Here is a 25,639-nt window from a genome sequence, read left to right as displayed (position 1 = left end):
GACAAAGAAATGAAACAATTACGAGTGAAGACCCGAAGTCTGTGTACCTCACAATGTCACACCACTGCTCCCCAGGGAATAACCCTTGCAACTAAGGATCCCGGCACTAAGTTTGCTTCCCAAAACCGATCTTTCAAGCAAAGGTGCTGAAACTCGATTGGTCAATAGAATCTCCTGAAACACTTATTAAAATACAGATTGCAGGGCCTGGCTCCCAGAGTTTGAGGCAGAGCTTCTGGAGTGGAGCCTGAGAATTTGCAATTTTTTGTTTTTATTTTTATTTTTTTTAGGGCTGCACCCTCAGCATATGGAAGTTCCCAGGCTAGGGGTCAAAATGGAGCTGTAGCCTCCAGCCTATGCCAGTCACAGCTACGCAAGATCCGAGCTCTGTTTGCGACTTACACCACGGTTCAGGGCAATGCGGGATCCTTAACCCACTGAGCGAGGCCAGGGATCAAACCCTCATCCTCATGGATCCTGGCCGGGTTGACTGACAACTGCTGAGCCAGGAAGGGAACTCCAAGAATTTGTAAATTTTTTTTTTTTGCTTTTTAGGGCACACGCACGGCATATCATATGGAGGTTCCCAGGATAAGGGTTGAATCAGAGCTACAGGTGCCGGCCTGCACCACAGCCATAGCAAGGCCAGGACTGAGCTGTGTCTGTGACCTATACCACAGCTCACAGCAACACCGGATCGTTAATCCACTGAGCAAGGCCAGGGATCAAACACGTAACCTCATGGTTGGTTCCTAGTTGGATTTGTTTTTGCTGCGCCAATACAGGAACTCCTGAATTTGCAATTTTTAACAAGTAGCAAGTGATACAGATGCTGCTGGCCCAGGGACCAAAAAGAACTACTGCTGTCAATGGAGTTCCCATCGTGACTCAGTGATTCACGAATCCGACTAAGAACCATGAGGCTGCGGGTTCGATCCCTGGCCTCGCTCAGTGGGTTAAGGATCCGGCATTGCCATGAGCTGTGGTCTAGGTCGCAGACTTGGCTTGGATCCTGGGTTGCTGTAGCTCTGGTGTAGGCCGGTGGCCACAGCTCCGATTGGACCCCTAGCCTGGGAACCTCCATATGCTGTGGGTGCAGGCCTAGAAAAGGCAAAAAGACAAAACAAAACAAAACAAGACAAAACAAAAAAAAACCCACTGCTGTCAAGCATTTGCTACTTCATTACTAAAGCGTTATCAATCAAATTTAATCTTTCAATGAAAAGTTCAGTATTTCTGGACACTGCTGTGTTCCAGCAGAGTGGGGTGAGCTACAGGGCTGTGGGAAACACGCTCTGGTTTCCTAAGTAAACAGTCTGCTGTCAAACACAACTGCTTTGTCAAAATGGTTAATTTTGCCCCCGAGAGTGACTGAGAAGGGTCCTTGGAGAGCATTTCTAGGCTGCCCTCCTGTTCTCCCAAGGGGGACCCTCCCAAGGACAGCCCGGTACATCTCAGACTCCCCGCCTCACTCACCCCTGATGTGGAGAGCTCCCGAGTTGTACTTGGGCTTAATTCCGGAGACTCTGGTGAGGTAAAATTGGAAGGGGTTCCCTTTGTCCAGCATGTCCCAAATGTCCTGGCCTCCCCCTGACGTCTCGTGCTCCTCTTCCTCCTCTTTGAGCCCGTGGCTGGCAGGAGGGCTGCGGTGCCCAGATCCATCTCTGGGAGAAGGGGGGCCTTTCTCTTCTTTGATCCCCGCTTCCTTAGCCGGCTTCTGCTGCTTCTCTGGGGGCAGCTCATCCTCACTGCTGGAGAGGCACCAGCCCAGGTCTTCCTGGGAGCCACTCTTCTGCCTCTTGGGAGGGGATGCTTCTGAAACCGGGTCTGCGTTGCGGAACCTCACGGGGTCGATCTTTCTCCTGTGGGCGGCTCGCCGCGCCTCGGAGCAGGTGTACTTTGGCTCGTGCGCTGCTCCCTGCCCAGCGTGGGGGAGCAAAGAGGTAGATGGCTTGTCTGGTTTTGGCTTCTCCTCCTCGCTTTCATCGCTACTGGATATGGTCCACCTTCCGTAATCGCCTTCCTGAGACATTATACTTCTGGAAACGAAAAGGTGGAAATCTCGTTATTTTCTATGCATCGGGCCACTGGCAGACCCACTCCATGGCTCTCGAATTCCGTGTCATGAGTGTCCACGACACATACAGCACACCTGACACGAGAGGCTGAGCAGTTCCTAACACCAGCTGCTTTGTAGGGGTTCCGGGGCACATGAGTCCAAGTCCAAAGCAAAAAATGTCTTTTCTTTTTCCTTCTTTTTAGGGCCGCAGGTGTGGCATAGGGAAGCGCCCAGGCCAGGGGTGGAACCGGAGCTACAGCTGCCGACCCGCACCACAGCTACAGCAAAACCAGATTTGAGCTGCATCTGTGGCCTACACCACAGTTCACAGCAACTCCAGATCCTTCACCCACTGAATGGGGCCAGGGATCAAACCCACATCCTCATGGATACTAGTCGGGTTTGTTTCCGCTGCGCCACAATAGGAACTTCCCATTCTTGACCCTGAATCATCCAACAGGTGTGTAGGATGAAGGCCCGTTTAAGGAGTTTCAAGAGTAATTCTTACTCTGTGCATATTTTTAAGGTCACGTTGAAATATACAATCCATCCGTCAGCCAAGCATGGGCGCCCCAAGGCCTTTACTGACCACTTCTTACTTCCCCAAGATAGGCTACTCATCATAAGGTTTAACAAAGTCTAGGACAGTGTCAAGTGATCAATTCTGTGTGTGTGTCTATGTGTAATGGCATCTAGAAAGGCTTCCAGGAGGACTGAACTAGCTTAATTATCCCAGATCAAACTACTAAAGTCTGCAGAGAAAGAACTTGCACTGAAACAAAACATGATATTGTTTTCTAAACCACAGTCTAATTTCCGCTTTTTTCTTCAGAAGAGGAAAACAGATGAAACTTTTGATTCTGTTGCCTATGATATGTTACCAATTGGTAAAGGGCTATCTAAGCGGACTCTCCAGATAACTAGAGAACAGTTCACACTAAGGAAAAAGAAAAAATTAGTACAACACCCAGAGGAAAATTACAGGACTCAAGAGTGTGCTGAGATGGTGGGCAGTGTCTACATTTTTGCTCTTTTAAAGACAAGGAGTTCCCATTGTGGCTCAGTGGTAAGGAATCTGACTAGCATCCATGAGGATGCGGGTTTGATCCCTGGCCTCGCTCAGTGGGTTAAGGATCCAGAGTTGCTATGAGCTGTGGTCTATGCAGGTTGTAGCTGCAGCTTGGATTCTGTGCTGCTGTGCCTGTGGTGTAGGCTGGCAGCTGCAGCTCCGATTCCACCCCTAGCCTGGGAACCTCCATATGCCACACCCGTGGCTCAAAAAAGCAAAAAAAAAAAAAAAAAAAAAAAAAAGAGAGAGAGAGAGAGACACACACAGAGCAGGACCCGTTATCAGTGTGGACATAAGACAGACTGTAGCACTGTTTCAGGATTCCCATTCCTTTAAAACAAACAAACAAAAAGAGGCTTGACTCCACACTGAAAGATGTGCAAATGAGCATACTTTCAAGTTTCAAGCTAACAAAAAAGTTTTTTACAGTTATCTATCACTTTTTACAACTTCTCATCTTTTTTCAAGTTTCTCTGGTAAACGACATATCTCAAGGAGCTTTTACACAGTGTGCATCTAGATAATAATGTGACAGTTTCTCATGCCCAGGGTCCCAATCAACTCTACCTGCGTGGACACTTTGCCGGAACCACAGGGACCACACGTGGATGAGACCACTTGCTCCCGTAGCAGGGGCCTCGGCCTGTCCAGGTCTTGTTTTCTAAAAGGTCCCTGTCCTTTCCCCACTTCCAGGAGGTGTTAGAAGTCTCAGGACAGGTTTCTCCTCCCCAAATTGTTTCTGATACGCTATCGGTTAAGAAACCAGAAAACCACGCTTGTAGGAACTGTATTGTTATAGTTCACAGGATCTAAGAGCCAGGTTGTCTCATGAAAGAGACGAAGACAAACTAGTTAACGCCTACTTAAACAGCTCAGTTTTTTTGGGGGGGGGGGGGTTGGTCTTTTTGCCATTGCTTGGGCCACTCCCACGGCATATGGAGGTTCCCAGGCTAGGGGTCAAATCAGAGCTATAGCCACCAGCCTATGCCACAGCCACAGCAACACGGGATCCGAGCCGCATTTGCCACCTACACCACAGCTCATAGCAATGCCGGATCCCTAACCCACTGAGCAAGGCCAGGGATCGAACCTGCAACCTCATGATTCCTAGTCGGATTCGTTAACCACTGTGCCACAGCGGGCACTCCAGTTTTTTGTTTGGGTCTTTTTTAAAAGCCTGAGTTCGAGGCTATGGAGGCTGCAGTCACAATTCACAATTCACTGTGAAGAAACCATTCTGTGGGTGAGTTTTGCAACTGAAAAATTACTGAAGAACCACCTTTGGAAAAACCACTCAGAGGCCTGCTAGTTCTCTCGCATCCACTCAATTCTCAACCAGCTCCAAAGCTGGGCACTTTGTAACAGAATCAATTGAGATTCCTCAGGCTGTTCTTTTTAGAATTCCTGCCCCATTCCAATGCAAACAGAGGGTCTCAGGGTTTTTAGGTGAAAAAAGGGTTCAGCTTCCAGCCTGAGAAAAGGAGCTATAGGCAGACCACCTAGAAGTTACCACATGGCTCTTTCCAGATGAATCATGTATAAATAAAATGGAATTCAAAAACCCCGAGAACAGGGAAAGGGAGATATTTATTCCTCTTTAGGGACTCTGAGTTATTTAAGAGATTTCCTAAGAAGTTCCCATCATGGCTCAGTGGAAATGAATCTGACTAGCATCCATGAGGATGCAGGTTCGATCCCTGGCCTCAATCAGTAGGTTAAGGATCCAGCGCTGCTGTGAGCTGTATGGGTTGCAGACGTGGCTCAAATTTGGCTTTGCTGTGGCTGTGGTGTAGGCCAGCAGCTACAGCTCCAATTCGACCCCTAACCTGGGAACTCCTATATGCTGCAGGTGTAGCCCTAAAATAATTTTTTAAAAAAAGATTTCTTAAGTTTTCGGTTTTATCCTTATCCACATTTCTAGAACCCCATGTGCAGGGGGAGTGGGGAGAAGGACAGAGAATTCCCTCCAACAAAGGAGAGAGGAATTTTCCAACAAAAGTGAGTAAAAAAATAAAAGTTTTGAAAAAGACATTTCCTAAAGAACAAAAGGTTTTGTCTGCTCTATACACAGTTTAAGTTTTGGTTCAGCTCACAGCCAAAATAGGCCTGAGAGTTTAGTAATTAAAGGCAAAAAAACCTTTGTAACATGCTAATAAAACTGTACTAAATCACTGCGCCTAGAAGAATACCACACTCTTTATGCAGTCAAGGTGTTTAGCTACTGGTGAATGCCAAGATTCACCAGGAACTGACTTTTTACTTTGGAGAACTGGACCTGGTCCCGCATCAGAATTTTCTCTTACACAGGCCCAGGTTCCCTACCGTCTCCGAGAGCTACAGTAGTCAAGTCGCATAGCTTTACGAGGATGGAACCCAAGTGTTTTCCTCCAATTGTTTGTTTCTGGTTTGCCTTCCCAGGGCAGTGCCTGGCACGGCACAGGTCTAACATCACATTTAAGCGGTGACACCAGAATTGGAATTACAACCCAGATGCGCAGCAAAGTACAGTGTTTCCCAAAGTGGGGGTGACTGGGACCTGACGTTAATTATCACATTCTGAAAGTACCTCCAATTCCTGTTTAATCAAGGCGAAAGTTGCTTGCAGAAACGCCTCTATGCTTGCTTTTGAACAAAGGACAGACTCTAGGCTCTTCTGCAGGCACCAGTAACACTGTAACACGAACAGAAGGTATCTTATGACTCCATTACATTTATGATAGCTAAAATTTATGTCTTGGAGTTCCCGCTGTGGCTCAGTGGGTTAGCAACCTGACATAGTGTCCTTGAGGAATGGGGGTTTGATCCCGGCCTTGCTCAGTGGGTTAAGGATCTGGCGTTGCGGCAAGCTGTGGTGTAGGTCACAGATGGGTCTCAGATCCGGTGTTGCCATCGCTGTGGTATAGGCCAGCAGGTGCAGCTCCAACTGGACCCCTAGCCTGGGGACTTCCATATGCCACAGATGCAGCCATAAAAAGAAAAAAAAAATTAAAGTTCAGGTCTTCAGGGCAGTGCTTATGTGAAAGTGAAGGAGGCAACCAACCACATTACTGCAACGTTAACAAACACTGCATTAAGCTATAATGCCAAGCAGGATAAAAATCTAAAGAAATTCTCCCACCAAATGCCAGCTCATAACATGAGAGCGTTTAGGGACTGAAAAAAAATTCGTGAATGCAAATGGATACTCCCCTTAAAGTTGCAAGTTTCTCCTCTCCCTCTACCATCCCAGACCCAGGGAGGGCATTATCTTACACTTCCAGCTGCTCCTTCTTACAGAGCTTGCTGACTATTAGGAAGGCATGGGAGTCAACTGAGGCCAGGTGTGGCCAGTAATGGGCAAATACGGACCCCAGTTTTAAATCCAGTCATTACTAGATGGCAAATGAACACTTTGGCAGGTTACTTAACTGCTGCACCTCAGTTTCCTCCTCCGTAAAATGGGTATCATACCTACCTCCTGTTCCTTCAACAAATATTTATTGTGCAGCTAGTATGTGCCAAGCACTGAGAATAAGAAGTTAATATAGAAACAGTCTCTGTCCTAGAAAAGCTTGTTTTTCAGGGGGAAAGAGACGACACAAAGAGAAATGAACAAAAGACAAGATATCTTTACAGGTATTCACTACATTTTATAGGTAAGAGAGAGTAACAGAGATGCCCTTAGCTTGGAACATTCTAACACTGACGTGAGCTCTGGAAAATGAAAATGAACCAGCCAAATAACAGTAGGGGAGGGAAAGAAGAGCATTCCAAGTGAGGGAACCCAACCTGTGAAGGCTAGGCGGTGAGATCAAGGTTGTAGTAATTCCAAAAACAGAACGACTTGGGCAAGGAAGACAGGTAGGTGGTCCAGGATGAAGAGGGTAGGCAGGAGTGAGGGGTAAGCTAAAGATCCTGCATTTTATTCTAAGAATAGCCGGACCTCACTGAAGGGCTTTAATAAGCAGGGGAGTACCGTGGTCCAATGTGCCTTTTAAAAATACTACATTCCGTACAACTCTGTACCGAGAATCGTTGGGAGGAAGACAAAAGTCGAAGGAATGAGCCTCCTGTTGGAACTCGGGTAGCTGAAGGCGGTGGGTATAGTGAAGTAGGCTAATTCGGGGGTACGTCGAGGAAATAAGGACAGCTACTGACTCTTCTGGACGCTCACTACGGGCCAGGCACAGCTTGAAGCGCTTTACTGGGTATACACTCATTTTACGCTCGCAACACGACTGTTTCCCTTTATGATGAAACTGGACACAGAAAATCTAAGTGCCTGGCATAGAGTAAGCGCCCAACATGCTAGCTGCCGAGACCATCCACCAGCTACGTGGAGAAGCTGAAATTGCAATCGGCGGAGGGGGACTCCCGCTGGCTGGACCCCGGTCTCGGCAGGACCAAGTGCTCGCGCCAAAGAGGCACTATTAGTGGAGAAAGCCGAGGCCCAAGAGGAGACCCTACCTAGTGTCTTTACAAGATGCTCCGCTCCCCTCGGGATCCGCCTCCAGCCCCACCAGGCACTGAAGAATTCGCGAAACCCGGCTGCCCGCGCACCAGGCCAGAAGGAGCAGAACCACGAGCCCGGTTCCCGCAGCCACCCGGGACCCACCAGAGGCCGCGGAACCCACAGCCTCCATACACGCACCTGAAGCCCCCAGAGCGCGCAGCCGCCTGAGCCCCCGCCCCTTTGCAGCCGCTCGCGCCTGCGCGCAGTTCGAACCCTCCGGGCCGCGGCGCGGGTCTCGTGGCCCTGCCCCTTCCCCTTCCGGGCCGTCCACCACCGGGTCCTAAAGCCCGCTGGATCCCGAGAGGTTGCAGGGGGCTTCCTCAGGAAGGGGCGGAGAGACCTGCCCTCCCCTAGGTCTCCTCTTACTTCCCGGCCACGTCTCCTAAAAGGGGGAGACAGAGAAAGAAGTGTTTCCCCCAGTTCTTCGTTGGTTAATTAGCAAAACTCATCCCCTCTGCAGGAATTCTCGTAGCCTCAGGTTGCCGGATCTCGAGGCAGAGAGGTTTATTTTAAAGGCAGCGAGAGGCTCTCAAGGTTCAAGGAAGGGAATGGCTGAGACCGGTGTCCTGGGAGGAGCGGGCTCTCCTGGGGCGCAGACTGTAAAACCTGCTGTAAAATAAAAGGTTAAATGAGCTCCCTCAGGCTCAACCTCGAATGCCTGTTTTTTCGCAGACACAGGCGTGTCTGCTTCTGTGTGTGTGTGTGTGTGTGTGTGTGTGTGTGTGTTTGAGTGTGAGTGTTGTGGGGGGGTTGTTTTTTTAATCTGATTAAACCGATTTACCAGGAGAGGGGGCTGAAGTAACTCCTTTGCAAAATGGAACCCTCGCCAAATTCCTTGCCTTTGATAAGGATATTAGCTCTGGCATTTGAGCTCAATGGTGTTTTTTATTAATTATTCTCGGAGTTTTCTTCAAACCAGGCGCCTCTCCTAGAGGACTGAATTGAATAACTTTGGTTCGTTTACTGAATGTCTGCTTTGTGCCAGGCACTATGCTCCAGCGCTAGGGTCATCCAGAAGAACAGAACAGACAAACTAGCTACCCCGAAGGGCTCGACCCCAATGACTTGCTGATCTGCACGTGAATCTTGGACTTGACTTGTTTGGATTGGCTCCTTTTACCTTCTTTTTGTGTCTCCTATAATGTTTAGCATAGCGTCATTGAGAAAAATTATCGAAAGTAATTTACTGCAAGGTATGGAGGCAGAAGATGAAAATAATCATGCAGGATACGCTGAAACACTACCTAGCTGAGCTGGGTCCCCAGTCGCGCGCCAAGAGTTAAGGGGACAAGAGGGGCGGAGCCAAGGCTAGAAGCCGGCCTGGAGCCTCTCCGCCATAGGCTGTTCCAAGGAAACGTTATTAAACAAAACCTCTGGCCAATAGAACTGCGGGATCAACGCCGGTGGCTCGCAAGATGTCCAATAGGAGAAGAGGTTGGAGGTGCCCTGAAAAGTTCAGCTTCCTGAACTGCGGTGGGCTTGGCAAGCGATCTCCGATAAAGAGGGCTCTGGCCTCGGAGGTCGTGGATTCACCTCTCTGGACTTGAGTGTGGCAGTCGCGATGTTTTTATCCCAGGCTGGGGCCCAGCCGCGGATGTGGGAAGCCAGCCCTTCGGAACACAAGAAATGGGTGGAAGTAGGTGTCCAGAGGGCTGAGTCTCGGACTTTAACTGGACCTGGGGCTCTCACTTCCATCACCCCGCCTGGCCCTATCTCGGCCGGGTTGCACAGATAAGGACTGTGTCTTGGTTAATGGCTGAGCCTAGGGCTGCAAGCCTTCTGGATCCCGGTCCAGTGTTCTAGCTACTTCCAAGTTCCTTGTTTTCCTTGTGACATCGTCTATTTGTGATAAACCTGTAATCTGCATCTCTCCTCCCGCCTTTCAAAGCCAGTCGCTTGGCCTCACCTTCCTTAATCCAGGATTTACTTCGGGTTAGAATTTATGCCAGGGGTTTAAAGGAATTAATCTAGCGATTAAGTCGTTTGCACTTTTTGGCGGGTAAATTTTAGCGCATCCTTAAGATTTCTTGAGAATTAAAATTAGGTAATGAAATTCCATTTCTGAGCCCTACTCCTCGGCTGAGTTTTAGATTTGGGAGGTCTAACTTAATATGTAAGTAATAAAAATAATAGAAGAAATAGTTTCTGCCTTATTAACTAAAGATATTTAATGTTCTTTAGGTATTTAAAGCATGCGATGAAGATAACAAAGGCTATCTAAGCAGAGAGGACTTTAAAGTTGCTATTGTAATGCTGTTTGGTTACAAGCCCTCCAAGGTAGAGCTTTCTTTTGTATTTGGGGCTGGGGCAGACAATGCAGTAGTGGGTGGATTCTAAATAATGTGCGGAGGGCCAGCTTGGGATGTTTATAAAGCAAACTGCTGCCTTCTGAATAATTTCAGAGATGTATCCAGTGCTATATTTTTCTTTCTTCTTAGGAACCCAACTCAGGGATGAATTAGAATCCATTAAGACTAAGTCACCACCAAGCTGCTAATTATAATAAGTATGAGATTCTTCTGGTGGTTTTAAGAGGGAAGCATGGGAGGGGGATGTTGGTAACAGGAGAAATTCTCAAAGGACGTGACATGCAGGGTTTTTGTTTTTTGTTTTCTTAAGTTAAAAAAATGCTCCGTTTAAATTATAAAAACAATGCATTTAATAGTCAAAAAATTAAAACAGTCCAGAAAAGTATAAAAGCCCCTTCCTACCTACCAAAGGGTCGCACTCCACAGGAGTTAGCTTTATTGAATTTGTGTATCATTCCCAAGTGTCGCATGCATGACAAGCATGCCTAGCATTCCATTGGAAACATAAGTGGGTGCAGAGTGTGCTAATTTTATTTTATCTTGCTTTTTTTAACTTAACCACAGAAGAGCATAAAAGCACTCCCCATCACATTTTACAAAATAATTGCTTAGTATTTTCTTTAGCTAGTTTCCTTATTTTGTTCATTTTTGACTGTCCATTATTTTTCATTTCTACAAATACTGTTGCAAGGAGCATTCTTTTATAACTATATCTCTGCTTGGGGATGTCTATCTGTGGAACAAATTCCTAGAAATACAAGTGCTGGGTGCATTTCAAACTTTGTTGGGCATTGCTCTGTAGGAAAGGTTGCACTGATTAAGGAGAGTTGAGCTGAACTTCCCATATAGTACATTTAGTAGGACAGGTCCGTTCCCCCCCCCCCCCCCCCCCCCCCCCCCCCCGCTGCTCTTCTTATCTCTTATATCCATTCTAGTAATGGATCCCTCTTACAAAGCCACTGAAGTGGAATTAATGAGAGGCAAGATCTTGTCCAGGTTTAAGAAATTCAACTGCAGGCATCAAACAGAGGGAGCACTCCAGGAGGTATCTGGAATACTCCCTCCTGCCCAACCACTTTGGCCCAGCTGTTCTTCACAAGTTGGCTCTGTCATCTGGCAAGTCCCACGAAGCCAGGGACCACATGATGTCCCACTTCTCCATTCTTCATTATGTTTAAATGCATCACAACTTCATTGTGAATATGTTCTGTTAACAGAAATATGTCCCATGAACAACAGCCCAGTAGGTTCAGAGTAGTTCAACTGCTAGGGGATGCTCAGTTACTGAGAGGTGGGTTGTGGAGCTCAGAGAAGCAGTCAGGAGTGGCTCTCAGATATTGCAGCTCTCCTGTTCACCTGCAGTCATTTCAGCTGGAGTCCAAAGCAGGTCAGCTAAATTGACTCAGCCTTTGAAGCATTGGCTTTTTTTTTTTTTTTTTTGTCCACACCCAGGGCATGTGGAAGTTCCTGGGCCAGGGATTGAACCTGCACCACAGCAGTGACCCAGGCCGCTGCAGTGACAATGTCAGATCTTTAACCTTCTGTGCCACAGGAGAACTCCTGAAGCATTGAATTTAACCTGGGTTCGGCTCGAAAGATACCTGGTCTCATTCTGCCTTTATCACCCTTGCATCTATTTACGTGGATTTTTTTTTTTTTTTTTTTTGTCTTGTCTTTTTGTCCCTTTAGGGCTGCACCCACAGCTTTTGGAGGTTCCCAGGCTAGGGGTCCAATCTGAGCTGTAGCCCCTGGCCTACTCAGCCACAGCAACGCTGGATCCGAGCCGCATCTGCAACCTACACCACAGCAACCTACACCTATGTCAGAGCCACAGCATTGCTGGATCTTTAACCCACTGAGCGAGGCCAGGGATCAAACCCGCAACCTCATGGTTCTTAGTCGGATTCTTTAACCACTAAGCCACGACGGGAACCCATATTTACTTGGCTTTAATTTTAGAACCTAAGTGAGGAATTTAATGACAAGTGTAGTGATATGGTAATATACATATATACATGCCTTCCAGTTTAACAGATCTTTACTTTTATATGAAGTTGAGGTTTGGGGTTTTATTGCTTTTTTTTTTTTTTTCCCTTCTCTTTCTATGGCTGTACCTGCGGCACATGGAAGTTCCCAGACTAAGGATTGAATTGGAGCTGCAGCTGCAGACTTTTGCCACAGCCACAGCAATGCCAGATCCAAGCTGCGTTGCATCTGTGACCTACACCACAGCTTGTGGCAACACCAGATCCTTAACCCACTGAGCAAGGCCAGGGATTGAACCCACATCCTCACGGACACTGTTGGGTTCTTAACCCACTGAACGACAGTGGGAACTCCTGGGGTTTTACTCTTAAATGTTGCTTGTGAGCAAATGAAATATTTACTGAATGCCTGAGTGCAGGTCATGAAGCAATAAGGCACTAATGTAATAATCACTTCTACATTCATGTAAATGCTTTTAGAATGAAATTTATTAAGTGTTCCCATTTAATAAAGGGAGCACTTGCTATTTGCTAGAGATATAAAGATGAATAAAACATAGACTGGAGTTCTTGCTGTGGCACCGTGGGTTAGGAATCCAACTGCATTGGCTTAGGTCACTGCAGAGGTGCGCGTTTGATCTCCAGCCCAGCACATGGGTTAAAAGGATCCAACTGCTGCCGCAGCTGTGGCATGGGTTTGATCCCTGGCCGGGGAACTTGCACATGCTGCCGGCATGGCCAAGAAAAAAAGTAAACAGAAAAATAAAAAGTCGTTTATAAAACGAAACAAAACACAGACCCTACTTTGAAGCAGTTCACAGTTTAATGTAGAAAGACTTATAAACTACGATAAATCTTAAGAGAGGAGATTAAGGACAGAGTGAAGGAGACGAGGAGGGTCTGGTTCTAGCGGTCCTGGGAGCCTGGGCATCATTTAGTCCAGTGGAGCTAGACGTCTCTGCCCTGAAGTGCCTGGGAGCACTTGGTGGTGGTGGGAGAAGTTAGGCCTTGGTGATTGATTGGGTGCACAGGCTGTATCGGAGTGATGTGACCACAGAGCTGAAGGGGTCGTGATACCACCAAGTAAGAGAATTGAGGAAGAGTCGGTCTGGGGGGAAAGGCCCTGAGAGCCGATGGGACCTGTTGAGTTTGAGGAAGCCACGAGCCCTCTAGTGCACTCACTGTCTAGGTTCTGCGCGGGGTGAGTAGGTCACTGTGGTGAAGATGTGCTCTCAGGTGGTGCTGCCCCCCCCGCCCCCCCACAGGCAGGGATCTGAAACTGGGTGGAGAGGTGAGGGCTGGAGATAGATTTGGAGTTCCTCACAGGTGAAACGCCAAAGAAGGGTACGCAGCGTGTGAGGGGCCGCATCCTGAGGGGAGGCAGGGGCTCCAGGATGGAGATGCACTGGGAACTGGTTATCTGGACAGGGCAGAGGAGCCAGAAACATGCCTGGCATGGAATCCAAGGTGGAGAAACTGTCAGATGTTGCCAAGGTTCTAATTCCATGATGCTTCTCAGGCCCTTGTAACAATGTGGGGACATGCTTATGTTTTAGATGTAGGCATTCCCGTTGTGACTCAGCTGGTTAAGAACCCAGTGTTGTCTCTGGAGGATGCAGGTTAGAACCCTGGCCTCGCTCAGTGGGTTAAGGCTCCTGCATTGCTGCAGGTTGCCTCGTAGGTTGCCAGGTGCGGTTGCAGCCGGTGTTGCCATGGTTGTGGCATAGACCTGCAGCTGCAGCTCTGATTCGACCCCCAGCCTAGGAACTTCCATATGCCACGGGTTTGGGTGTAAAAAGAAAATAAAAAAGTAGTGACGGCACGTCCCCAAACTTAATATGTAGCGTGTTCTCAAAGAAGTATAAAAAATGCATAGGAAAAAAAAAAACCCTATACTAGGCTTCAGTGTTGACAATGGTTTCCATTGGCTGGCTGCCTTTTAAAATGATTTTCTTCATAATTTTAAATTATTTTTCATGTTTCTTACATTATGTTACTATTACAGTTAGGAAGAAATTTACATAAAGCCATAGATAGCCCTCACTGCAATAATTGCCAATATTTGTCTAAAACACAAAAATTATCTCTTAGTTGTGCTATTTATGTGACAGTCAAGTTGATTTTATATGATTCAACTGTTTTGGTCATTGGAGTAAAGTTTTGGGGATCTTTAGAGTCTATAACAGATTAGTGCCTTATATCTTATTGATAGAAGACTAAAGCGACTATTAGATCTGTGCCGTGACATTGTTTGTCTACTGGATTCAACAGAGTTGGTTTCTCATAAAATGCATTCCTTCCCCAAACCCCAGGAACTAAGAATGTGCACTGTGGAAACATGCATTTGATGGAATTCTATAATCTTATTCTTTTTTCTTTTCTAGATAGAAGCTGATTCTGTGATGTCATCAGTAGAGCCAAACACTTCCGGTAATGTGCAGGTTAATTTTTAGTACCTTTATATAGACGTTAATAAAACTAAAACTAAAACTAAGACTGAATAGACTGTAAAGCCTTGTGTTTAAGCAGATCTTTGTTTTGTTTCGCGTTACCCCAAAGAAAGAGGTTTGGTTCTTTTAATTTTGCTTAGTTAACATATTCATAAGTATGTGTTTATGGCAGGAAAAATTTAAACCATTGAAAAGCGTAAAGACACAATGTTGCTTGTAATTGCAACATCCCAGGGATTTGTCTGGGTTTTCTGACTTGAGCAGCTAAGTGTACAGAAGTGGCACTTACTGAAATGGGAGAACTGGGGGAGAAGATTTTGGGTTTGGGGAGACCAAGAGTTTGATTGTTTTGACCACACCCATGGCATGCAGATGTTCATGCCCCAGACGGAAACCTTGCCACAGCTCTCACCAGAGCCACAGCAGTGACAAGGCTAGGTCCTTAACCCACTGAGCCACAAGGGGGCTCCCAAGAGTTCAGTTTTGAATATGTTATGTTTTAAGTTTGAGAGTTTGGTTCATGACGTCAAGGCAGTTGGGCTTATGACTGTGGAATTCAGAGGGATGCTCTGGGCTGCAGAAATAGGTTTGGGAGTCAGCAGCTTGTGGATAGTTTTGGAGCTGTGGGAATGGATGAGACAACATGAGCAAGAGCATGGACTGAAAGATGTCAGGTAGAGGATGACCAGATGGCCGAGGGGACTCAGGAGGGGCCCCAGGGCAGGAGGAGAGTCAAGAGTGTTTGATCAAAAGCCAAGAGAAATGGATATTTCAAGGAAGAGGGGCGGTCAACACCATCAAATGCTGTTGAAAGTTCAAGTAGCAGGGGACCTGGAGAGGATCCCTGTGGCACTGGCATCCTGAGAGTGTTGGGTGATTTTAACAAGAGCAGCGTCAGCACGTGATGAGGGCAGAGGCCAGGCTGCAGTGGTTTGAAGATAAACGGAAAGTGAGAAAGTGACAATGTGAGTAAGTCAGTCTTTCAGTAGGTCCAGAGTGGCTGTGGATCAAGAGTCCTTTTGTTTGCTTTTTTTCTTTTTTCTTTTGGACCACGAAGATGATGTTTCCAAGCTTAGCAGAATGACCTCGCGAGGAGGGAAAAGGGAGATGAGAAAGAGAGATGAATACCTATTGTTTGAGGAGACGGGGTCCAGAGATTGGCTTCTCAAAAATTACTGTTTGGGGGGGAAATAATGTAACGCTTATGAAAAATCACAAAAGTACAGAGAATAGCCATGGATCGCCGGTAGCCAGATGCCCTTACTGTTCATCTTGTACTGCATTCGCCTTCTCATCCGAACTTTCTGCCTCTTCCTCCTCCTCACGCTGAGCCGTCCAGAGCCAGAGCTCCAGGAGAAGTTTATATCAATACTTGTTTTACCTTCTCTACCGTTTATATTCCATGTTGTCACTTGACCTAATTATGTCCTTACTAACATCTCTGCTCATTTAAAACCGGACCTAGTCCTCGCTGTCATGTCTCTTTAGCCTCCTTTCATCCAGGACATTTCTGTGTACTTTTTTTTTTTTATTTTTTATTTTTTACCTTTTTACAGCATTGATATTTTTGAGGAAATAGCCCACCCCTCACTGTTTAGTTTTTTTGGGTTTTGTTTTTTGGTTTTTGTTTTCTTTTTAGGGCCACACCCTCAGCATGTGCAAGTTCCCAGGCTAGGGATGGAATCGGAGCTTCAGCCATGCCAGACCTGAGCCACCTCTGCAACCTACACCTCAGCTTGTGGCATCACCAGATCCTTAACCCACTGAGCGAGGCTGGGGATCGAACCCACAACCTCATGGGCGCTATGTCGGGTTCTTAGCCTGCTTAGCCACAGTGGGAACTCCTGTTTTGTTTTCTCAGAGCAGCCCTCCTCTTGTGTTTGCTTGACATTTCTCTGGGATCAGGGAGAGGTTAAGCATTTTCCGCCAGGATCCTGTTTGGATGCTCTGACCCTCTCAGGGCGCCACATCTGGAGGCCACAGTGTCTGTCTGTCTCTCATAGATATTAATTTTCATCCCCGATCAAGATGCTGTCCAGCTTCTCTGCTGTCTTCTTTCTCTTTATGTTTTCTTCCCTCGCAACTGGCCAACAGTCTACAGGATAGAGACAAGTGGAAAACGTGGCGAATATTCTTCTTCTCATCACAGTTTCCCCCTAGATTTGGTATCCATTCATGATTCTTATCTGGTCCTGTTGCTGCCATAGTGGTCGCAGAGTAATGATTGTGTAATCCCAGTGCATCTACCAGTTAGCTCTGGGCATTTTTACTATAAGCAGGAAACTTCCCTGCTTTGTCTTTTTTTTTTTTTTTTTTTTTCAGTAACTTCCTTTCTTCTTGATTGATCAATCTCTTTTTTATCAGTGTGGATGCATGAATTTGTATGTTTTTAATGATTTACAATTCATTACTTGATTACTTCATTTCTTTTTTTGGCCGCTCCCACAGCCTATGGACGTTCTCCGGCCAGGGATCAAATCCAAGCCAAAGCTGCTACCTGAGGCACTGTAGCTGGATCCTTGACCCGCTGTGCCACAGCAGAAATGCCTTAATTATTTTCGAGCTCACCTTGTCACAGATTTGGCCGCAGAAGGGCTCCACTTCCAACAAAATTCCCCACGCTCAATATTGTACGCTTTTCCCCGCTTGTGTCCCATTCCTATGGCTGCTCCCCCAGGTGGGTCACTTGATGTCCAGTAAAGAATACATTCTGGCAGAAGGTTTTCCCACTTTCATTACGTTCTAAAGGTTTCTCTTGAGTGTGGGGGCTCCCATATAGAGTAAGAACTGGTCGGTGGCAAAAGGTTCTTCCAGGTATGTCACTGTCAGTTCCTCCCCCGTATCTTCCTTTTTTGCTATTAAGAGAGGGTGGCCCTGTGGCCGGAGATGTTTTGCAAATTTCATGAGCAGCACCTCTCCTTCCTGAGCCCTCTGCTTCTTGCATTCGGACCTCCCGCAGAAACCGTTCGCACATTTTTGCAGTCATGGAACTTCCTTTTGATATTAGTTCTGCCATATATTAAAGCTTTAGGTTTGGGACAGGCATTCCTCTGCCTGCACCAGCTTCACCTGGCCTCTTTCACACCTGAGTTCTCTTAGGTGGAATGAAGCCTGCCTTATTCTGGGACATTTTCTCCAATTCTTAAAGGCCTAAGGATTGCTTCGAAACTGGAACTTTTTTTTTTTTTTTTTTTTTTTTTTTTGGATGCTGAATGCAGTCTTGCCCGTGAGGGCTTTCTGATGTGGGTGATGTGCTCCCGGACCTGGTCGCTGCACGTGCTCTCCCTCGCGTTTACTATCGGGGCTCTTACAGCTCCGCGCACCCCCCCTTCTCCCTCACATCGTTAGGATGCTTCCCGCCACAGCACCTTTTCCTAACAGTTAATTTTTAAGTACATTTCAAAAGGTTACAGAGTAAATTAGTCATCTGAGAAATGCAGGGGGAGATTGGACTGGAGGAACGAGATCAAAAGTGTTCGGCACCTTTGCTCCAAAATCACTGCAAAAGCGCCCTCCTCAGGCTACTGGCTTCCAGGCTTCTCCCACCAAGGGCAAATGAGCCTTCTCAGAGCATCGCTTTCTTTGTGATGAAAGGAGTCGTCTTGGAGCCAGGGTACTCACTTTCCAACTAGCTTCAGTTCATGTCCCCCTAAAAGGGGAGACGCAAGACCACAGACTTCCTGGGGAGAGATTAAAATCGTCATCCTGGCAGGAAATCATTGCTGAACCCTGAATGCTGCTAACATGGATTGTTTTTTCATTAGAACTGTTATTACGGAACCAATTTCAGGCCATCAACTCCTTCTTTTCTTCCTTATAATGATGTCATTCACATTTACGTGTTATTTTTCTTTTTCTTTTTCTTTTTTTTTTTGCTGTTTAGGGCCGCACCTGTGGCACTTGGAAGTTCCAGGCCAGAGGTCCAATCCGAGCTACAGCTGCTGGCCACAGCCACAGCCCCAGCCACACCAGATCCGAAGTGCGTCTGCTACCTACCACAGCTCACAGTAACGCCGGATCCTTAACCCACTGAGTGAGGCCAGGGATCGAACCTGTGTCCTGTGGATGCTAGTCAGATTTGTTTCCACTGAGCCATGACAGCAACTCTTCCTGAAGCTTAAAGAGGTTAAGTGATCCGCTCAGGCTGGCACAGCCAGCTAGGACATAGTCTAATCTCCAAGCTTACCCTCTCAACTATTTGATAAACCCTTCCCTTGGTTTTAGTGGTGTCGTGGGTGATATTAGTCATGGTGACAGCATTGAGGCCCGTTGTCATTGTCCTTGGAACGTAATGGGTGAGATGCAGTCAGGAGTGGCTCAGTACACAAAAGGCAGATCACAGGGTTCCATGCAGTCGCTAGAGATCAATGTCAGATTTGGTTCTGAGCTACCGAGTGTCCGGAGCAGATAGAGAAGCACAACCAAGTACAAGGATTGGCAGCCCCACCAGAGAAACGCTTTTTCTAGACAGACATGGTTTTGCCCTGATCTGGGCTATTGCTCCCGATGGCTCATGGAGGAGACTGATGAGTGGACACTGATGTCTACCAACTGTTCCATGGACACAGTAATGAATTCTGTAAGGCTGTGTCTCGACCTTTCCTCAGCACAGCCCAGTGGTTTCATGCCAAACAGGTCTGGGCAGTTCTTTGCAGGGCAGACCATGTGTGATCTCAGATGACTTGCCTTCACTGTGGGATGAACTATAAAGCATTTTAGATGAATAACAACTGCAGAGATTTATGGGACGTTGCCTAATGTGCCAAATGCCATGAAGCACTGCGGGCCCGCTGCCCCACTGAACGCTCACACAGCTGTCTTACGTGTTCTTATCCCAGATCCATAGAAGCTACGCCTAAGGCAAAACCAGAACAAAGTACCTCAGATCTCTGTTTCCCCTGGATGATTAGATCATGCCTCCCCCAGCCCCCCTTTCTTTCTGTTTCCCTGTATTATAACCCTTTTAAGACAAAGAAGGTATTTTACTTTCATGCTAAAAAAAAAAATAATAATAATAATAAAAAAGCCTTTCCAGGAGCTTAGTTTTAACCTTCAACTTTAAACAGTGGGGAGGAGTTCCTGTCATGGCGCAGCAGAAACGAATCCGACTAGGAACCATGAGGTGGCGGGTTCAGTCCCTGGCCTTGCTCTGTGGGTTAAGGATCTGGCGTTGCCATGAGCTGTGGTGTAGGTCACAGACCCGGCCCAGATCCTGAGTTGCTGTGGCTGTGGTGCAGGCTGGCAGCAACAGCTCTGATTGACCCCTAGCCTGGGAACCTCCATATGCAGTGGGTGTGGCCCTAAAAAGACAAAAATAAATAAATAAATAAACAGTGGGGAAATTAAAGAAATTGATTAATCATAACGGCAATTATGGACTATTTGACTCAGTCATGCTATCCAGGGTCAGTGTAATTGAAAGATAATTTGTTGATAATGAGGTTAATGGTCAGTTTGCTTATATGCTTTTGTTTATTGCTATCTTGTCTGAGTTGTTTTGAGCCAGATAGTTGACTATTAAAAGTATTCTTTTCCTAAATTTAAATATAAATGTCCATTTTCTGGCCTTTTAAGTTCTTTTGTGAAGACATTTTTTGGTGTTTGTTTTGGGTATGTTTTGGCCTCCTATCTAAAGAACTGAGGCCACCATATAGCAGGTGTAACAAGGTTTCGTTTGACCTCAGGTTTCGCTTGACCTCTTAGTTCTTTTCTGTCATGAAGAAATGTGTACATGTGACACTTACCTTGAAATCATTGGACCGTTTTGTGGTCTCACCTACAGATATTTGCCCCTAAATTAATTTATATAATTCTCCATTTTCAGATGCTGAGTAAGTTTCACTGTGGGGTAGAAAAGAATTCTGAGACACAGACACTGACATAAAGTCGTTTTTTAAAAAGTGTCACGTGTGATAGGGAAGACGAAGTATTGTCACTTCTGTTGTGGCCAGATGTCACATGACACTGTGAACAAGAAGACCTCTAAGAAATTGAAACAGAGGGACACTCCCTGCCTGCCTGAGATGTGAGCAGAGCTGGATGTAGAAGGGTGGGATCTGAAAAGGTGAACAGGGAGTTCCCACTGTGGCTCAGTGGGTTAGGAACCCAACAGAGTCTCCGTGAGAAAGCAGGTTTGATCCCTGGCCTCGCCCAGTGGGTTAAGGACCTGATGTTGCTATGGCTGTGGCGTAGGCCTGCAGCTGTCGCTCCCATTTGACCTCTAGTCTGGGAACTTCCATATGCCACAGGGGCAGCCACAAAAAGAAAAAAAAAAAGTTTGAAAATGTGAAGAAGCAAAGCAGAGAACCCAGTGAATGAGCGAAGGCAGATGCCATCTGCAAACTTGTCTTTCAGCTCCCGGGGCCCTGTGGGCTCTGCTGGTGCCAATGTGGGTGCAGAGCTTGGTGTGAATTTAGACTTACCTGCACAGTCTGCGCCCACACAAACATTGCTTGTCACATCCTGGAGGCTTTACCTGGAGGTGTTTGTTAATGGTTGGGAGAAGGGCCTTGATCACTCTGTCCAGGTCAGCACTTTCTCCTCTGGGGGGCGCTCTTCCCACATTCCTGCCGCAGGCCCTCTTCCCCCAAGTGTCCAAGTGTCTTCTCTCAGATCCCTGCCCCTCATTTTACAGGACCCCCCTACCCCGCTCCCCGAGCACCCCTCAGATTTGGGTACCCAAAGCTATCAGCTGTCATGCTGTTAGCATCACACCCCAGCAGGGAGTCCAGTGCCTCCCTGTAAACGAATTGTACTCTGAGTCAGCAGCCCTGGTGGAAGTTGAGAGCTGGGGTTGGGGAGGTTTCAGGACCCGTTTGCCTAGAAGGAATAATGAAGCTTTACCTTCCAGAATAAGGTATCAGGACTTTGCACTGTTAACGCTGAGGAGGCTTTGCAGGTTTATGAGCAGGCGATGTACATAAAAAAAAGATAACGATTCTAGTCCATGTTTGATAGAAATAAGTTTTTATTGGTTGGGATTTCTCTATTCTACTGTAACCCATTTTTACTCTTCCTCTTCATTTTCCTCCCAATGATGTAGTAAAACTTGATCTCTTCCATTAAGGTTGATTCCTTTCCCTTCACCCCCTTATTCTTTGCATGTAGCTGGAAGAAAATATTAGTCCTCTGAATTTGCTTACCCATCTTTCTGTGGCAGCTCACTGCTGCTGATGCCACTTTCCCCTCCTGTCCTAGCAATCCTTTGATGCAAGCACATTTTATCCTTTTTTTTCCCCTTGCATGGCCTCCAAAAGTCATAATCTGAATTTTATTTCTCGAACTAGAAAAGGCTTGCATCATACCTTTTAAAAGGCCACTTTAATCCTTTTAAGCCCTCACTTTTAGGCATTTTTCAATCCCTGGAAAAACTAATATATGGCACAATGAATGCGAGCCCTCCCTTTTCCACTAAATCCAGGGCTAGACTTCCTGTCTAAATAACTTGGCATTTTTATTATTTTCTTCTTCGCTCTCCCTGGTTTATTGCAGTTTCTAATTTAAGCTCACTGTCATAGCCAGAAACTAGATGACTACACTTTCAAGAGGATTTTTCTCTGTGCGCTGACCCTGACGCTTCGAACTGGCCACCACAGAAATAGATATGTATAGTATATATATATTATATAGATATATTTATATACACAAATATATATATATATATATTTTTCACATAATGGAAACTTTCAAGGAAAAATGTATATAGTTTTGTTGGACTTTTTGAATATATCCACCCCTGTGGTGAAAGATGATCACTCGCCTAGGAAACTGCTGAAAAACAAAAAAAAAAAAAAAAAAAAGGAGAAAAGAGAACATTTCCAGTCTTTCTCTCTATGTGATTTATCTATATCACATGTATCAAGTAGCTTGGAGAGTAAGAAAATGTATATATTCATTATAGGATGTGGAGAGTCCATTTTGCCAAGAGTAGTTTATAAAATGGAAGGAAATGCTTCCGATGGCATGAAAAATGCTCAGACTTGCAGAGTCCGGAAGGATTTGTACAGATCATTGGTCCCAGTGGTCTTTAAGGCATGATCCGCCATCCTGGGGCCTGCGGGGACACTTGCAGGGACACTGCTGGAGAGGGAAGGGTGGGGAGCCCACCCCACTCCAAGCTGAACAGCTTTGCCTTCCGTCTCTACACATCAGGCTTTCCTGTTTTATAAAGAAGAACCTTTCCTACAATTAAAAAAATAAAAAGTCCAAAACTACTGATAGAATCTAATTACGTAGACAATTTCTGAACACCTTCTGTTGATTAATAATGAATGCAGATAAACACATTGGTCTCTCTGGTTCCTGTTGTTGTCCTCATGTGTAACCACAGCGATGTGTGTTTAGGTAACTCATTTTTTTTTTTTTTTTTGTCTTTTGTCTTTTTAGGGCTGCACCCGTGGCCTATGGAAGTTCCCAGGCTAGGGGTCCAGTCGGAGCTGTAGCCTCTGGCCTAAGCCACACTCACAGCAACACCGGATCCTAACCCACGGCCAGGGATCAAACCCGTGTCCTCAGGGATGCCAGTCACGTTTGCTAACTGCTGAGCCACGACGGGAACTCCTAGGTAACTCTTATTACTGGAACAGTCGATAGAGAAGACCCAGCCTTGTATTTGAAATGAGAATGTTTTGAACATGGTCTTTGGCTCTGAGGCAGACACAGGTAATGCATGTCTCGTTAGGTATGAAATCTGGTGGCCATAGAATTATGGAAAGTCTTTGTGAAGCAGGAATTTTAGGTTTGAGTATTGTGACAGCAGGTGGAGCTAGTAGTAGGAACCTTTTCTAGGCCATTTGAAGAGCAGCAAGATGTATAAAACTTACATTAATGTGTGTGCATTATTGAGCTGTAGGCATAGCAAACCTTTATGCATTGACTTCGGAAAGTGGTCATGCTCCTACAAATGAGAGCCGAGCTGCATGGACACTTCTCTGTTGTTTTTAGGAAAGGGACTCACATGGTGTTAAATGTACCTGCATGTGTTACCACTGAAGATCAAGACATGTTAAGAGCAGGAGTCAGGATGGGGCAGAGGGCATATGTTTATGTGGACAGATAGTGACTTAGGAGGAGTTCCTATTGAGGCTCAGTGGGTGAAGGACCCAACATTGTCTCTGTGAAGATGCAGGTTTGATCCCTGGCCTAGCTCCGTGGGTTAGGGATCTGGTGTTGCTCTGGCTGTGGCGTAGGCCACAGCTACAGCTCCTACTCAACTCCTGGCCCAGGAACTTCCTTATGCCACAGGTGGGGCCGTGAAAAGAAAAATAAATAAGGTATATGATCTTTGGGAAAATAGTATGAATGAACTTGATTACAAATATAGAGTGGTTTGTGTTATGGATTGTTTATTACCACTTAAAAAGAAGAAACAGGAGTTCCCACGTGGCTCAGCAGGTTAAGGACCTGGCATTGTCACTGCAGTGGCTTGGATCACTGCTGTGGCATGGGTGCAGCCAAAAAAATAAAAATTTAGAAACATTTTTTAAGATTTTTATTTTTTCTATTATAGTTGATTTACAGTGTTCTGTCCGTTTCTGCTGGACAGCAAAGTGACCCCGTCATACATATACATTCTTTTTCTCACATTATCCTCCCTCGTGTTCCATCACAAGTGACTAGATATTAGTTCCTTGAGCTATACAGCAGGATCTCATTGCTTGTCCACTCCCAACGCAATAGTCTGTATCTACTAACAAAATTTTTTGAAATAAAACAATTTTAAAAAAGAAACATACAGTCGAAATCCACGTACATTTTCTCCTAGGAAACACTAAAGAACATTTGCTTTGTATCCTCCAAGATTATGACATAAAGACCCGACTGCTTTATAGCTCCAAACACTGATGAGTTTTCTGAACATATAATTTAGAAGATATCACCACTCAGGTACTTTTTTTCCCCTTGCAAATCCGAGTCACACACTGAACCATGGAACTGTGCTTTTTCCCTCCCTTTATTGTTTCTCTAAATCAGATGCAGTAATTGAAGGGCAATATGCATACACTTCCTTTTGTTCTGAATTTTGTTTTTTACTATATCACATGTATTAAGAAATTGGGGTTTCTAAAACGATGCTTTTGCAGGCTGTGTGAATAAAAAGTGACCTACTTTTTTTTTTTTTTTTTTTTTTTGGTCTTTTTGCTATTTCTTTGGGCTGCTCCCGCGGCATATGGAGGTTCCCAGGCTAGGGGTTGAATCGGAGCTGTAGCCACTGGCCTACGACGGCAACGGGGGATCCGAGCCGCGTCTGCAACCTACACCACAGCTCACGGCAACGCCGGATCCTTAACCCATTGAGCAAGGGCAGGGACCGAACCCGCAACCTCATGGTTCCTAGTCGGATTCGTTAACCACTGCGCCACGACGGGAACTCCAAAGTGACCTACTTTTTGGCATTAGTTTACAGAGTTATAAGAACATTTAAAACACATTTTAATGCCTTTTGCTGAAAACTAGAAAGAACCTCTTCCCATGATTGTATTAACTTATTCAGTGAATGTGTAAGCAGTGCCCCCTACCAGCAAGGTATCTTACTAAGTCCCAGGGATAAATTTTTACAATAGGCAACGCTATCCCTCAGGCAGACATGTGGCCACATACTTAGCCTAGGGACCCGACAGATCTGTGATTGTGCTATGAAGGCTGTTGGGTCCCAGGAAAGGGACTTTGCTGGGAGAAATCAAGGAAGTCTTCAAAGAAGAGGTAAAGCCCTAGTTGCATCTGGAAGGAGATGTAAACACTCATTGGGAGACAGGAGAAAGCACTTTCCAGACAGTGAGCCCGTAGTCCAGCAGGTGCTCCAGTGCGGAGGTGTGAAGGGGCCTGCGGTCTTGGGGAAGCGCTGGGACGTTTGCTAGGGGGCCGGAAAGGGCGAGACTGTGAAGGGCCGCAATCGGTGAATACTTTATTCAAGAATTTCAACTACTTCCACAATACTTCAATTTTAAAAAAATGAAGTCAATTAAAGAAAAGAATTTCAGCTACTCTAGATGTTGTTTAACTGGTTAGCTTTTGGTGCGCGTGAAATGAAAGTTTTAGATTTGATGCTGTGGGAACACGGCATGACTAGACTTGAATTTTAACCTCAACCAGCAGCTTTCTGTATGGTCTCGGGTCACCAGGGCGATTCGATGAGAATGGAGCTATACCAGAACACACCCTTCCCTACCCTGGGGGCCAGTGCTCCATATAACGCTAATTGTGTGCAATGCTGAGCGCTGTACTGAGCATGCGCCAGACACTCTGGCAGATGCTCCGAGGTGCGCCCGTGGCTTAC

The 25,639-nt window shown here is 46.0% G+C and overlaps 2 protein-coding genes across 21 annotated transcripts in view; one reads left to right on the top strand and one right to left on the bottom strand.

The window, feature by feature from the left end:
* TDP1 (tyrosyl-DNA phosphodiesterase 1) overlaps nucleotides 1–8,209 on the bottom strand; it is an 86,169-nt gene extending 77,960 nt beyond the window's left edge. For 4 of the 7 annotated variants that reach the window (XR_001298092.2, XM_013978376.2, XM_021099600.1 and 1 more), the window contains exons 1-2: nucleotides 7,575–7,752; nucleotides 1,477–2,039 (exon numbers count right to left, since the gene is read on the bottom strand). Coding sequence is in view for 6 of the 7 variants with exons in the window: in XM_013978376.2 (XP_013833830.1) it covers nucleotides 1,477–2,039; nucleotides 7,575–7,750 (739 nt within the window). In the remaining variant the exon portion in view is untranslated. The other 3 variants (XM_005666389.3, XM_013978377.2, XM_003128683.4) reach the window with 3 other exon arrangements.
* EFCAB11 (EF-hand calcium binding domain 11) overlaps nucleotides 9,036–25,639 on the top strand; it is a 191,497-nt gene continuing 174,893 nt past the window's right edge. For 8 of the 14 annotated variants that reach the window (XM_021099598.1, XM_005666384.3, XM_013978374.2 and 5 more), the window contains exons 1-3: nucleotides 9,048–9,256; nucleotides 9,802–9,897; nucleotides 14,299–14,344. In XM_021099598.1, coding sequence (XP_020955257.1) covers nucleotides 9,182–9,256; nucleotides 9,802–9,897; nucleotides 14,299–14,344 — 217 coding nt within the window. In that variant the 5' untranslated portion in view covers nucleotides 9,048–9,181. Of the gene's footprint in view, nucleotides 9,257–9,801; nucleotides 9,898–14,298; nucleotides 14,345–25,639 lie in introns of all 14 variants that reach the window. The other 6 variants (XM_021099597.1, XM_021099596.1, XM_021099594.1 and 3 more) reach the window with 5 other exon arrangements.

This window comes from Sus scrofa, chromosome 7 (genome assembly GCF_000003025.6).
Source record: "Sus scrofa isolate TJ Tabasco breed Duroc chromosome 7, Sscrofa11.1, whole genome shotgun sequence".
Classification (NCBI taxonomy): Eukaryota; Metazoa; Chordata; class Mammalia; order Artiodactyla; family Suidae; genus Sus; species Sus scrofa.
Note: the sequence above shows the minus strand (reverse complement) of the source record. Positions and strands in the feature narration are given on the sequence as shown.